Source organism: Ciona intestinalis, chromosome 5, assembly GCF_000224145.3.
Source record: "Ciona intestinalis chromosome 5, KH, whole genome shotgun sequence".
NCBI classification, from domain to species: Eukaryota; Metazoa; Chordata; class Ascidiacea; order Phlebobranchia; family Cionidae; genus Ciona; species Ciona intestinalis.
Window position 1 is genome coordinate 1,188,504 of NC_020170.2, and position 14,803 is coordinate 1,203,306.

The 14,803-nt window shown below is 34.7% G+C and overlaps 3 protein-coding genes and 1 long non-coding RNA gene across 6 annotated transcripts in view; 2 read left to right on the forward strand and 2 right to left on the reverse strand.

The window, feature by feature from the left end:
* The window catches only part of LOC104265753, a 5,747-nt gene extending 3,765 nt beyond the window's left edge, over positions 1-1,982 (forward strand). Inside the window, exon 7 of the mRNA XM_009860429.3 lies at positions 498-1,982. Within this exon, the coding sequence (XP_009858731.2) occupies positions 498-1,442 (945 nt within the window). The 3' untranslated portion in view covers positions 1,443-1,982. The remainder of the gene's footprint in view (positions 1-497) is intronic.
* A 295-nt stretch (positions 1,983-2,277) lies between these two features.
* LOC100179614 (glycerol-3-phosphate acyltransferase 4-like) lies at positions 2,278-9,038 on the reverse strand. Its single transcript, XM_026834520.1, has 13 exons — positions 8,944-9,038; positions 8,432-8,600; positions 7,815-7,884; positions 7,359-7,477; positions 6,928-6,970; positions 6,462-6,516; positions 5,797-5,862; positions 5,295-5,369; positions 4,850-4,939; positions 4,175-4,296; positions 3,532-3,761; positions 3,264-3,472; positions 2,278-2,853 (listed from the first exon to the last, which is right to left on the reverse strand). Exons 2-13 carry the CDS (start codon positions 8,582-8,584, stop codon positions 2,805-2,807), a joined length of 1,281 nt encoding a protein of 426 aa, XP_026690321.1. The 5' UTR covers positions 8,585-8,600; positions 8,944-9,038; the 3' UTR covers positions 2,278-2,804.
* Positions 9,039-9,292: 254 nt separating this feature from the next.
* LOC100177271 (peroxisomal NADH pyrophosphatase NUDT12) lies at positions 9,293-13,205 on the forward strand. Of its 3 annotated transcripts, none has more exons than XM_026834518.1 (8): positions 9,293-9,474; positions 9,550-9,770; positions 10,209-10,657; positions 10,873-11,015; positions 11,407-11,526; positions 11,617-11,735; positions 12,238-12,418; positions 12,921-13,199. In XM_026834518.1, the coding sequence occupies exons 2-8, from the start codon at positions 9,584-9,586 to the stop codon at positions 13,060-13,062; spliced, it is 1,341 nt and encodes a 446-aa protein (XP_026690319.1). In that variant the 5' UTR covers positions 9,293-9,474; positions 9,550-9,583; the 3' UTR covers positions 13,063-13,199. The 3 variants fall into 3 exon arrangements, with proteins under 3 accessions (XP_026690319.1, XP_009858585.1, XP_026690320.1); XM_009860283.3 differs by having other exon boundaries at positions 9,294-9,474; positions 10,204-10,657; positions 12,921-13,205; XM_026834519.1 differs by lacking the exon at positions 11,407-11,526 and having other exon boundaries at positions 9,294-9,474; positions 10,204-10,657; positions 12,921-13,205.
* Positions 13,206-14,185: 980 nt separating this feature from the next.
* LOC104265705 lies at positions 14,186-14,797 on the reverse strand. The gene is made up of 2 exons (XR_717252.3): positions 14,444-14,797; positions 14,186-14,379 (listed from the first exon to the last, which is right to left on the reverse strand). It is a non-coding gene; the product is annotated as an uncharacterized LOC104265705 (long non-coding RNA).
* Between the last annotated feature and the right edge of the window lie 6 nt (positions 14,798-14,803).

Consider the following 14,803-nt stretch of genomic DNA (forward strand, 5'->3'; position numbering starts at 1 on the left):
TTCAGTTTATACGTATATTAGTGTGAGGTAAGACGGGACACCTTCAGCACATAATATCCAAATATACAGATTGTATTTTAAACAATTAACAACAGTTTATGAATGTCGTGAGGATACGGTTTTATAATTCATTAAAAGTTCAATGTTTACTAAATGGGACGAGGAAATAAAATGAAAAGGGACCCTATCCTACCCTAACCTACTATGCTGGTCATTTTTATCTTCAAGATATATGAATGGCAGTTACTTCTATATACAAAATGATTACATTTTATTAGTTGGAAACAGGCCCACGTCTATAAGACTATATTTCCCATATCAACGAGTGTATCGTTACTGTATATTATTTTAAGTTATGTTCTTTTAATTACGCATTAAGTTTTCTGATAAAAGAAGCTCTTTCAAACATAAGACTAATTCTAGTTTCTCAACCTAACAAAAGTATAACGCACTATAAAGTATAGGCTACGTACCTTTCAATGTTCATCAATCTACAGAGCGGGGCATTGGTTGGTAGCGAAGTATTAGTAGACGGATTCTCCAACAAACCAGCAAACTCAATCCCGTTTTCCGAGATCCCGAAACCAGCGATATCTCCAGAAAAACTTCTCCCGGCATTGAGTTTAGCAAAGCGGAGGTTAAGGGCAATAAGGCAAAGACGATCTTCTACTCGATCCATTCGTATCTCGTCTTCTGTGTCAAGCTGTAACGGCTCTCGGAAGCAGGATGTGACGTCAACATCGTTGTCAAGAGCAACGAGCGTGAGCTCAATTAAAGGCGGCCACGAGAGAGAGCTGATGAGCAGTGGGAATTTGCGGCGAAGGGGAACTGGGTTAAAATCCTGCATCAGCAAAAAATGTGTTTCTTCAGAATCTGCAGCCAATGCGGACAACGATTCGAACACAGATTCCATTTTCCGCAAACTTCCCGCAATTTCTAGAGGAGAAGGCGATCGCTTATTTCATCATAGAGACTCCAGAATAACATTTAAAACTTCCGGAATCGATGGACAAAGAAACTCTACAGTTTCTGGAGGATCTGTAGATAGTTTATTGACTTCGCAGTCTGATTTCAACCGAAAACTACCTTTACCTGCTGTAAAGAAAAAGTTGCCAACATTGAGAGAGAATACTAACCAAGATCGTGGAGATCAACGGATTCCTTTGCCACCTAAAAGCCTCGAATGTCGTTTAAGGCCTTTCTTTTACTGGTCGCCGTACGAAGGGGTATCCAATCCAGTTGCAGATACTCTGAACCGTTACGAAAGTTACAGAGGCGCTCCAGCGCGCCAACATGCGGTCGAATGTGTTGCGGTAACAAGTGCTTTCACTGAACGGCCGTGGTTGCAACAGATTCGTATGGCTGTGCGTCTGACACGACGAGAAGTAAAAAAGAACATATCTACTAAAGCAATAAGTCCTATATCTGTGTCTGTGAAATAGCTGGTGTGGCCTCAAGTAATCTATCAAATAACTCTTCAATGCACCATTAACCTGCACTTTTTACATGCACTTAGTATTGTTCAGATAAATTAACGTACGATAATTAAATAAAAGAATGTAACTTGCTTTATCCTCCCGTGTCCGGAAAGCGGCAGTCGGTATAACACGAGTTTTTCGTTTCATACACCTTGTGCCTACTTACAAGTTAACACGTATATATGTAACTTTGTTGGTAATTGTTGTTTTTATTCGTTTCTCATTGTATGGCTCGCATTTTAGAGATACATACGCCCGCGATGGTAGCAGCCACGATGAGTCTTAAGTCCAGTTAAATGATGCGCAAAAACTTATGGTGCAACGGCAATTAGCGTTACTTTATTCTACAACCTATAATCTACGCTAGCAAAGCAGTTCTTCCAAACTGGACTTGCTCTCTTCCAGCTTAACACACGAGCCCAATAAGGAAAATGGTAAGAAGTCTTCTATCTATCATCTATAGTTGTTTATCAACTTGTGAAGTTCCAGCAGGACACAAACCTTTTACACTCTCCTGTGTGCCAATACCTTCCTTACTGGTAAGGGGTATTATCTGCAGGGAGCCCTGGTTTGGTTTATGGAACAAGAAGTCTTAAGCCTGCTTTTTGTGGATTCTGCAGGAGCGACTACTGTTATTATCATTTAGTTGAAAACTATATTTTTAAAAACGGAACGCGCCTATTTAAGAAGCATAATCTTGCTTTCATACACCTCGTACTAATGGACGAGTGTCTTATGCAATTTGAAAAGCCACATTTCTCACCATAGTTCAGCTCGTCCACATAGGGGATATCTGTAATTTTGCAAGCAAAAAACGCAGCATGTATTTAAAATATCGATTATTGATGTTTTAATTTACACTTTATTGTAAAGCAGCACTATACTGTTCATGATAAATTAAGCGACGATTTATGTGTAAAATTGTCAATTCATGACATAAAAGTACGAATAAAATCTATCCGTGGCAGCGGGTTAACAACATTCGTCTTGGAAGTGCTCACAACAGCGCAGTATGTTTTAACATAAGTGCAAATACGCACTTCATTCGTCGGTAGATTAGGTTGATAATTATACTCCTAATACTAGTGTGTTAAAGACAGATTTTAATCTCTATGCCGCATACCATTTACATTATCGGCATTCTCTAACTCCGACAAAACAGTTCGTTCTGCTTCATCAGTTTCAGACAGGCAGCATTGTTCAGATTGGTTGAATTCATCGTCAGTTTCACCACTGGATGGGGTTAGATCGAAGCGAACTTTTTTAGGAGGAGCGCATGGAACACCTTCATCATCGCCGAACAATTCACCAAGCTCTCGTTGTTTTTCATGAAGATACGACTCCTTTCACTTTCATACGTTTTAACTGACCATCCCTGTTTATGAAGCAACAACCCAAATTCTTACAGATAAAATGAATTGTTTTTACAACTAGCAGTGAAGAAATCGAACAATATTGGAGGGCCAACACCAATTAAATTGACCAATTTAGAGTTTTAATAAATTGTGTCTTCGTAAATTGCACTATTTTGACAGATATTATTATTGTGGTCACAATAGCTAAAGAATTTTATGGGATTTACTTTCACATTTAGTTTTAAATAACGTTATTTCGTTAATAACTTTAACTAGTCCAACTTTTGGGAGCTTTTTAGGTTAAGCTGCATTCGAGCAAAATAGTATTTTTGATAGGTACAAGTTTCTAACAAATAATTTTGGGTAACTAAGGGGGAGCACATTTTTTTTAAAAGTTCGTTATATTCAACCTATTAAACATATGACATACCAAATACAATCCACCAAACCACCTCTTCTGCAAATAACTGATTTAACTCGTTCAGCGAATTGCATTGCATTCTCATCAGGTTGACGCTTCATGGCAGGCAAGTACCACACATCAGCTACAATGGCCCAACTTGTCATCACTACCAATAAATATTGCACCATGCTGTGCTTGGAACTGTTCCAAAATGCATCACCAAACCAAGGGTTGTACTGAAACAAAAATATTGTAGTGAAGGTTTTGAAGTGCCAGTAATACTATATTTAATTACCTTAATTGCAACGGGATAAATTGTTGTTGGAATCTCAAATGATCCTTTCTTGAACATCATCACTGATGTGTTGTTGATGCATGTTCCTTCAGGGAAGAGGAGGACAGGAAAGTTCCTCTCATCACTAACATGCTCCATGATCCTCTTAGAGACGAACATCCGATCACGAACCTCAGATCTTTCAAACCAAACATGTTTCGTTGCTTTTGATAAAGTTCTCATCATCCAACCTGTATAGTATACACATATCTCATGACTTATGTAGGAAGAAGTGGGATGACGCACACTGTAGAGCATAGATTCTTAAACAATGGGGTGCGACCTACTTACGGCTTAAAAAAGGTTTACAAGTGTTGCGTTATTGGTTGGGAAAGAGTTTACGTTTATGTATTCTTCATTTGTTGCAGTTTTGCAAAATGCATTTGCACTTATAGTCACCAAAGACCACACATTAGAAACCTCAATGATTAATGTGATATTACAATATACTTTTAGTCCGCTTGTTTGTATAGACACCCAACATAAGAGCAAAACCTGTTTCAAGGTGTTAAACTGGGGAGCTAAACATGATGGCACCCATGTTTCAAGTTGGGAACTCACCTAAGGCAGCCCTGATGTTACACATATGCTTGTATTTGCTTACCAAGGAAGCCTCCATGTATTTGACCAAGCACTGCATATGGTCGGTCCTGCATAAGAATCGCTACATCTAATGTAGTTGTGTGGTTCGCTACACAAATACCTCCCGACTGAGGCATGTTTTCCCTGCATGACACATTCATTGTTGAAAGATGTAAACAACATTCAAGGGATTTTAAAAAGAGAGGATTCTTGTTGTTGGTTTATTAGTCAAAAATATTAAACAAAACATTACTTAAGCTAACTCCAATATAAACATGGGTTAATAAGATTGCCGGTAATACTCTTCACTAACTGAGAAAAATTATACAAGTTATGTTAAGAGTCACATGTGGTATTTGTGTCATATACAACACAGAGCACGTATATATACATGGTTTCCTATTGTTTTGGTAGCAGCCTAGCTATCACGACCAATTAAAAAACTAAACCGCAAACCCAAATACACTTGTTTGTTTTTTATAGCAATTAACAAAACACAAATGAATAGGGGTAATAAGTTCAATATGGTATATTTATGACCGTTTATAATTTCTATATGTGTGAAATAATGAATTTTTGTGAAAAAATATATTTGTTTGTTGAGACAGGTGACTAGCTATGCTTTTACCATGTTGGCATGTATGTCTGCCTGTGTGTTTGTTTTGATGCAAGTTGTAAGTAGATGAAAGAAACTCACTTGTCATGGTAATCAACAACAGCTGAAAAACCTCGGCAAATAATTCGGAATGCGACGAGATTAACATAATATGCGGCCTTTCGTTTAAATCTGGAAGAAATGTTTCAATTTCCAACAATGTACATTTAAAGATATCTAGTTATAATACTAACATTATATACACACTGTGTAGCTTATTTGTAAATATGTTGTCACTAAGCAGACATAACGATATAAAATAAACAATAAACATATCAACACAACAGCATTATTTTATATAGCATGTGTTTAATGTAATAAAACATTATCAGATCATTACAATTTACAGCATCAAGTCAAGGCCAAATTAAAGATGTTAAACATATTTTTTATGCTTTAAAATAGTTTACTAACCAATAATTTATGAAAAATACAACAATGACCCCCAATTTGCGAATCAATTATGCTAAGTGCAAATTATACTTACTCTGAATCTGCCATTAATGTTAGTGGAAAGACAGTGACAAACAACCATGTAAGAGCAAAGCATGTTACAAGGATTCTGTTACAATAAAAAAGTTCGTTACTTTGTTCCATTTTCTCCATAGCATGAGCAGTAGCTTAAAATCAATGTTTTTCTATTGTATAGGCACCAAATGTGAGGCTGTAACAGTAGGCAGACTACTCCTTAAATTTTCTACATAGTATTAAATTAACATTATACATTGTTTCCCAGGGTGAATGACATGTGTCTATGTCTATCGTAACAGTAGGCAGACTACTCCTTAAATTTTCTACATAGTATTAAATTAACATTATACATTGTTTCACAGGGTGAATGACATGTGTCTATGTCTATCACAGCCTTATGTAATCCTGTACAACTAATACAACCATAGGTCACAGCACACACAGTTACTTAGGGAGAAAACGAATTAGGGACATTGGTGTTGAAATTAAGATATCATATATCACAAATGTGAACCTACCTTAGTGGGAGAAGTACACAGTATCTAAGGACCACACCAGCAAACCATAGCAGGGAAAGTCTTATGCTGTAAAGTTAATTATCTACTGTCACTTGATGGACAACATGATAGGTTTATATCATGACCAACTATTAAAGTTTACAAGACAGTGATTGGGTGTTGACAACTATTTCATCGCTTTAACATCTAATTTACAGCTGGCTTTACACTAGTATAAACAAGTAGCATATGTAAAGTTGTAAACATATATTTTTAATGGTCAAGATAATCCAGAAAATTTAGCAATGGTTAAAAATGGTCCACACACATACATATTAGGTTTCAATGAATTGCATGGTAAATATACTTGACACATATAAGCTGAGGTACTTGACATATATAAAACTGCATTGAAACTGGTGCAAGCTAACCCGTTGATGACATGCTGTTTTAAATTGAAATATATATACACACAAGATGTATAGACTGGTCGTATCTTATCAATATATTAAAACATGTGATGACAACAATAAACATAAACATTGGACACGTTTTACGACATTTCAAACTTTTCATTTTACCCATAAACCGAAGATATCAAATTGTCATTCTCATCTCTGGTAGCCATTCAGAGAAATAATTATTATTGGAAGATAATAGCAATTATGACATCATAATATACATACCTGATAAATTGATAATGGAAGTTGGTTCGTGTTAAAAGGTTCCAAGATGAAAGTTCTGCAAAAACATCATATGTATTACTGATGAGGCACAATACATATGGTATGTGCAAATTATACTTACTATCTACCAGCTGATCTTCTGGCATAAAACTAGCATAGAATTAGAATTTATTAAAACCAATGCTTTAACCATGACTTGACATTCCCAATGCAGATTAAATGTTTTCAATAGAACAGTATTTACTAATTATTATTAGGCCTATTGAGATATTAGTTTTTATATTAGGCCTAATACTAACGTGCAACATCAGTAGATATATTTTACAAATGTAGAATATTATTTCAGCACATTCTATTGAAATTACAAAATTTTAACAAAATAAAAATCAGCAAAGATTATCAAAAATCATTAGCATTATTATTATTATCAAATAAATGAAAAAACAGATGTTTTGTTTTTGTTAACCTTCTGCTCGAAATCTCTTTGTGACTTCATCATCTATGACTGCCTGCCAAACAAACAAATGTTTAAGTATGATATCAATTTATTTGATATTCATTCTGGGGTAGCGGTCTAGCAAATATGGTTTGAACAAGGGTAGAGAAACTAACCTAACAAAAGAAATTTACATGTCTGTTCTTTAGGTGAACAGAAAATCAATTTAATGTAAATTAGAGAACAAATAAATCAATCAAGATTAAATTGATACTGCTTGTGGTGATATCATGCTTGTAAATGTCCTTGTGACAAATATCTCAACTTGGATTTCTTACCAAATCAAGGATATAATTTGGCAATTTGCTATTTTTATTACATTCTTACATTGTACATGCAGCATTTTATTCTGAAACTAATTATTGGACAATTACATTGACATCCACAACCATATATCTTACTTCAATTCCACTTTTAACCAAATATACAACATCGCTCAGTTCAAAGTTCTTATGTTGTTCGTTGACACAATTAGTGAGGCTACCAAGTCTATTGATGGAATTTTCTTTCTCAATTATATCTGTTGTAAATAACCAAACAAATTCAGTATTTCTGAAAGTAAACCATCTTCTGTTGCAGCCTGTACAACATTGTTTAACAGCGACACAACTATTCAGCTGAAATTAAGAAAACCTACCTATAGTATTAGAAACTAGACTTCAAGTTCATACAACTATTTTTTGCTTCAGATTAAAGTGTAGCTTGTATATATATAAAACAAAGGTGACCATTAGAAAGCAAATGGCTGTTGTGATTTGGAAAGAAATGTTTTATTGTACTGAATACAGGTAACTTTAAAGAACTAAAAGTACAGTTAAGAATGTCAAAAATAGTGATAGTCAGAAAATTTGTAATACCTTCAGAGGTTGCCATGATTATTGATTGGTTTCTCCGCGCTCCTTCCCTTTCCAGTCTTTCCGTTCCCCACTGTTAACAATAACAAGATTATTTAATAAATTTCAGAGTGATTTGAATTAGGTAGCAGACACTAATTTTTGTATTACTGAAGCAATACCTAAGGTAATTGTAAAAGAATAATTAAAAATAATAGACAAAAATATATGACAGCAGTCAACTAAATTTACAAAAATAACCATTACATAAGTACTTATCAAAGGGGAGAACAATCTATACCTTCCACTAGCATGGTAAAAAGGGTTTATTAACATTTCAAGCCTGGTTTTTATATTCATTTTACTTAATTAAGCAAATTTTGCATCATATCTCGAAATTAAACTTTGTAGGAAATTATTCTTTCCAACTGGCACATAGACCTAATAAGTCTTGGCACTAGAGAAGAATCTTCTGGTACGTGGCAGAATAGGCTGGTGGAAAGTGTTAGAAGTTGGTGGTTGGGGATAGATTTTTAGGGGATTTCGGGGTTAGTGCTTATAGGGTTAGTGGTTAGCGAATAAGGTGAGAGAGGATTCTTCACTAGCACCAAAAATTCCTATATTAAAAAAACACTCCTTACTTTAAAAAGTCGGATAAGTGATTTAATGTAGATTCGGCGAATGCCAATTTCTCTGCCAAAGCATGCTGGTACTACAGCGAGCACCAGGAACACAACAACGACAATTTGTATGAACCATTGTATTTCTTCAAGTGTTGGAAGGAGAAGCGACATTGTAATTATTTAAAATCTGAAAAAAATGTCACATAATAATCAAATAAAGAATCCATCACCATGTATATTTTAACAAAGTTAAAAAAATGTTATAAATCAAGAACAAAAAACATTGAAAAGCCCCTTCAAAGCTCGAAAAAATACAAACACAGAAAAGAGCAATGAGTTTTGTACTAACTATCACTTTTTCAATTTAAAACTTAAAATGGGTTAGCCTATCTAGTATTCTAGTTTATCTTTTATGACTTAAAGCCAAGGTTATTATATTTTTTTGCTTATTTTAATCTTTAGCAACATTTCCTCTACGTGCATGACAAACAATATGATCATTCGCAACCAAAACTATCTTAAACTCTTACATTTGAGTTAAAATGAATACCGAACTTTGATCCTTACGTTGCGCTTGGTTGCCCAAAATCTGTAAACATTATTGCGTCATAAATCAGATCAGCTGGTAAAACTTACCATATAGAAATCATATTATGGCTCTGGTGGTCCATAGATGGGGAGTTAAAAATGGCTGTTCGTATATGATCATCTTCTAGGTTATTACGTTTAGGTAAAAATGTTTCAAGCCCCGTCCTATAAATGTGTTAATATGAGTTTACATCGCACTCCGTATATAAACATATATACAAACATGTTTAAATATATATGTTTATATACCGACTCTGATCGGACTCATTCGTCATCTGCTTTCCAAGATATCTTTGCTGTGTAAAAAAGAAACTATAATGCGAAGGACGCGAGGACCTTTCAGAGAGAGAGGGGAGAGAGAATCGGCTGTTGCAAGGGAAGACTATTAAGTGGATTCACTGTGCAATCTGCATTCATTTGTAAACGCGTGGAGTTTGGTTAACAGTGAACCGCGTCGTGTATGCCATAGACAGGTAAACCTCGTGTGGGGCTCGATGGCAGCAGATTTTATATATTTTAATGTGTTTTATATTCTTCATTTCAAACAGGTTTAATATGTTGTAAAAATGTCTGGAAACAGCAATGCTCAAAAGTATTATATTGACGAGATATTTACGGCCGCCGCTAATGGCGATGTCGAAGCAATTACTAAAGGATATAACATGCTGTCGATATCACCCGATGTTACGGACAAAATGGGATGGACGCCACTTATGTGTGCGGCGAGGAATGGTCATGTTAACGTCATGGGATTCCTATTACAACAAGGGTATATTTACCTGTTAAATTATGTTATAGTTTGCTTTTACTCGCATAAAGACCGGTTTATCATCCCAGTAGTTCAGTACAATGCATAAATAATTTAGTATCTTACAAACATTTCTTAAACAGTATCCAGTAGTAATGGTGCAATGACCAGTCTATTTTCTAGATTAAAACCACTGGTGTGACAACTAGAAAATAACTTTACTCAAGTTACATATAAAAATAAATGAATATTCATGCTTTCACTCCCCTAAACCTACAATTTTTAAACTTATTGGTCCTTGACTTTTCAAAAGTTAGGCCCCTATGGTTACATTACAGATGCAATCATGTATTATTTTTGGAATACATTGAAAAATATCAGTTAACTTTATCTGGCAACACCCGCACTAATGCTGTCTATGTTATTACAAATATTTTAAATTTCTCTTTCTTAGGGCAGATCCTAAACATATGAATAAAAGTGGACAGACTGCTTTGGATGTGGCTTCATTTTGGAACCAGACAGGATCTGTAAACTTTCTAAATGGGTTCCTCAAACCAAACAAATCTCCAGTAATGGAAGTGGTTCATTATTTTGGCTTTTCGGCTCTGGATCGGCAGTCGTATCAGAGATCTGACGAGAATGAAATGAAAAAAGCAATGAGGATGGAAAACGCAAAATACGTTGTATTTGCAGATCTTCAGTTGCTTGTTTCAAATGATGCGGTTACTGGAAAATCTCAAAATGTTGTGTATTTAACATGGGGAGAGATAGAAAAGTATTTATCTATTGTTGATCATGATTTAATCTTCCTTGGAGTGGGAAACATTGATAAAGGGTTGTTGGTGAGAGAAACACATCACGCACAACTGAATGACAGCCCTTATTTTGCAGTCAATTTTAAAAAGGTCAGTAGAGTTATTTGAAATGTCTTTGGATTTATCATTGCAAGTTACATTTTAACAGCAGAGCAAAATGCTCAAAATGATGTATGATGTTCTGTACAAATTTCTGAAATATTATCTTCAAGCTTAGAGATACAAATGATACAATATAATATATGTTATAACAATTTATTCTTTTATGATCTAATATATATCATTATAATGTGTGAACAACACAGATGCCGTCAGACGATGAGTTCTCTCCCGAAAAATATAATGGTAGTTTTACAGACAAAGATAATCGCCGATTAATGATGATGCTGCAAAAAAATGAATCTGGATTGGTTGCACAAGCTCGATCTGTCCTTGCGTGGCATGAAAGGTAAACAAAAGGATTTCACTTGTCATATAAAAGAGACAACATGAAAATATATCTCACAGTCACAATGCTTTATCCAATACAGTGTTGTGTTAACTAAATTATAAAAAGTAAATATAAACAATGGTATTTGGTCACCTAGCATCGTAACATGTACTTTTATTTAACATTGTTAAGTTTTTTAACATAGCCAAAATATTGGATCTGTCTGTTGGCATGTAGCTGTTTTGCCTGTATGGTAGTTGTACACCTTGCAGAGGTTAAAAATAAAACATCAAATATGTAAATATTTTATAAAATTTATCATTCCTTCTGTTTTTGAAAATGTAAAGTTTACGATTAGGGAAATCATGGAACATCTGTATTTATTATTAATCCACATTGATTAATTTAGGTACAACTTTTGTCCAACTTGTGGAAATGAAACTATTATGAAAGATTTTGGATATAAGAGACTTTGCATTTCTGAAAGTTGTACAACGCACAAAGGTGCCCACAATACCTCATTTCCAAGGTACCACCTAATAACTTAGTCCTCTAAATTTGCTGCGAAATTTCAACTCTTTTTTTTATTAGGTTTAACTACTTTTATTCTAATATTCAGGACAGATCCTGTGGTTATTATTCTTGTTGCCTCAAAAGATGGAAGCAAGTGTCTGCTTGGTAGACAGTCAAGATTTCCACGCGGAATGTATTCCTGTATAGCTGGTTTTATGGAACCAGGTTAGAGTTGATAATGGCTGGCATGCAAATCTATGCATCTGAGTGCGATGCCGCGTCGCGGCACCAGTCGTAAAAAGGACTTAAATGGGCTTTCTGGGTGTTGGGGTAATGGGCCAAATGTGGTCTAAATTTCAGGTCCTTGACAAGGACCTCACCTATGAAAAAAATAAAATAAAAATAGGGATGTAAATTAGAGAAAATTTTGGTAATATAGATTATAGAATATCGTGAGATACTGTTTTGTCTTAGATGTTTAGGACGACATCCAATTACCAACAGTTTTTATACCAAAATTGTAGCCTTAACCTATAAGAGCTATAGAGTAAAAAAAATTGATCCAGTAAAAGAGCATACCAAAGAAAAATTAGAGTTTGTATGTTGATAGACAAATAAAGACAATAGACATGCAAATTCAAATTTAATGGGATTTGTTACAATAAATGTTTCTACTTAAAAAAGATATAAAAGAAAAATTAAAAAAAAAATGATACATTAACCGTAGGCGAAAGTATTGAAGATGCAGCTCGCAGGGAAGTGTTTGAGGAAAGTGGGGTCAAGGTTGGACAAGTGGAGTATCATTCATCGCAACCATGGCCTTTCCCTTCCAATATAATGATTGGATTAATTGGAAGAGCTGTATGTGATGATATTAATGTAGATAAAGTGGAATTGGAAGATGCCAGGTAAGAATACACAGTTGAATGTATATTACAGCTACCATTATGAGCAACGGGGCTCCTTTGACACACTAAGATTATTTTAACCCAGTAGTCACTAAGGTGTTTTTAAAATTGTCAGTTTACAAAATATAATTATTAACCCATAAATGTAAATTGTACGAAATGTTGTTTCGCTATTTTAAATGAAAAGATTAATATTTGTGTGTGCTGTGTAAACAGAGATACTCAAAGTCATCCGAAGCATAAAAGTACTTTCAAAAATCCCCACAATAAAACATCCTTTAAAAAAATCCTGTGAAATCAAATCAAACTGCTGTTTTAGGAATATGTACCGTTACCGTAAAATAAAATATATATAAAATATTGACTTTATTGTATTTATATTTATTTTTCAATTAAAAATTGTACATAAACATTCAGTTATATTTCATTGGTGAATTAGCAGCTTACAGTGACGCATCACTTTTCACATTTTTTCAAAGTTAATTTTGAACTTTGGTTTCAGGTGGTTTGACAAGCCAGAGGTGGCAAAGGCAATATTAGAAGGCTTCGGTCGAAAAGAGGGTTTGGTTGTACCACCACACACAGCAATAGCTCACCACTTAATTAAAACATGGGTGCAAAGAAACTCCAATTCTAACTTATAATTAGATTTGTCTATGAATCTTTATTTTATTACTACTGTTTCACTATGCATAATATAATTCTGAAATATATTAATTGTAATTACGATCGCGTGTAATTTGTTGGGAGCATACCTAAGGAATAAAAGCTAAGAAAATAATCCCAACAAGGTCAATGAATGAACAAAGTATATAGGAGTTGTGCTTTCAATGCGTCCACGTATAAAACGGAATAATTTGATACAGGCGTTAATCGTTGTGGGGATTTCTTTCCTCACACTAAAACCGACTAAAAAAGTTTCGGGGAAAAATATTACTGAACATATTCTACCATCTGTACTGTTGGCGTCGCTATGCTTCATTTTTAGGTGTAACGCTATAACGTATTTAAAGCTGGATCGAAAAAAATCCATAATAAGTATTTTTACAGCGAATGTTAATATTCATAATTAATATTTTTGAAATTGGTACCGCTGGGGTCTGGTTAGTACAGTGCTCAAACTTTATATATAGTTCTAGCACGCGTAGAAGGTATGGAAAGTTGCCGTTATAATTTTAGTAAACTAGAATCACCTTGGTTCACCACCACCGTAAAGTTTAAGTAAAATGTGCATATGGAACTAGCAAAAGCTTTTTCTAAGCTACAAATACCATATCAACTTAGTTTTGATGACTTTAAATCAAAAACAAAAATTTTAACGTGTAAACATCTTGTCTGGAACGTTTTACGGAGGGTCGTAATAAATTTGGACCAGGTAGTCATTGTATTTGTCCGAGTACCGCCCCAAACATGGTTGTATACACATTAGCCTTGTTTTAAAGCAACCAAATACTGGAAGATATTTCCAACTCTTTAAAAAAGAAAAAAAGTTCTGATATTATATATATATAGTGGGGGGGGGGGGAAAGGGACACTTTGTCAGACAAGACTTTTTTTAAATTTTCGACAGTACACGGCCTATTAGAGAAATATTTGGCAATATGTAATTAAGTGTCCCATCTTCCACCATTGTACTATATATATATATATATATCTGACTCATACGTGAGAAGTATGTATTACGGTGCATATAAATGAGATATGACGTGAATTTCTAAAGTGAGCCAATAAAAATTCGCCCCTATTACAACAAACACCACTTATAAATATGGTCGGCAGTGGCTTTTATTGACGCACAAATAACAGCAGTTCAACGTTATATGCGATAAAAAGCTTATTACACTACAGAAAGAAACATCTAATGAGTCCTTCCTTGCCGACGAAGAATGCTCCTCGACTAATAGCATTTGCTATATTTGTAGCATCCACTGTAGTAGTTGACACGGCAGTAACGGTAGGTTCTGTTTATGAAAAAAATGTCAAATATTCTTTAAAGAAAGAAAGGTAGTGGAGTTTAAAACTTACGTGTAGTACTTGTAGTAGTATGGATAGCACTTGGTGGTGGGATAGCTCACACACCATGTGTAATAACTACCAAAGCAGAATCTGGGCAAGATGCACTTCTGTTCCTTGCAGGTGTAGCAGCAGGAATAGTGGAGTACCAGTCTTGGGATGATGTCCTTCCAGTAGTTTTCACATTCGAGTTCAACAGCACCACAGTCGGCAACCAGCTTTGCACTATATGTGTTAGCCATGGTTACAATCTCTGTTGGTCCCCTACAAACTTCACCATCAACCACGAAATCATCGTGGTGCAACTTAAGAATCTCAAGGTATTTTTTCCAGTGACGGTTCTTGGCCTAAACGCAGAAATAAATTACGATT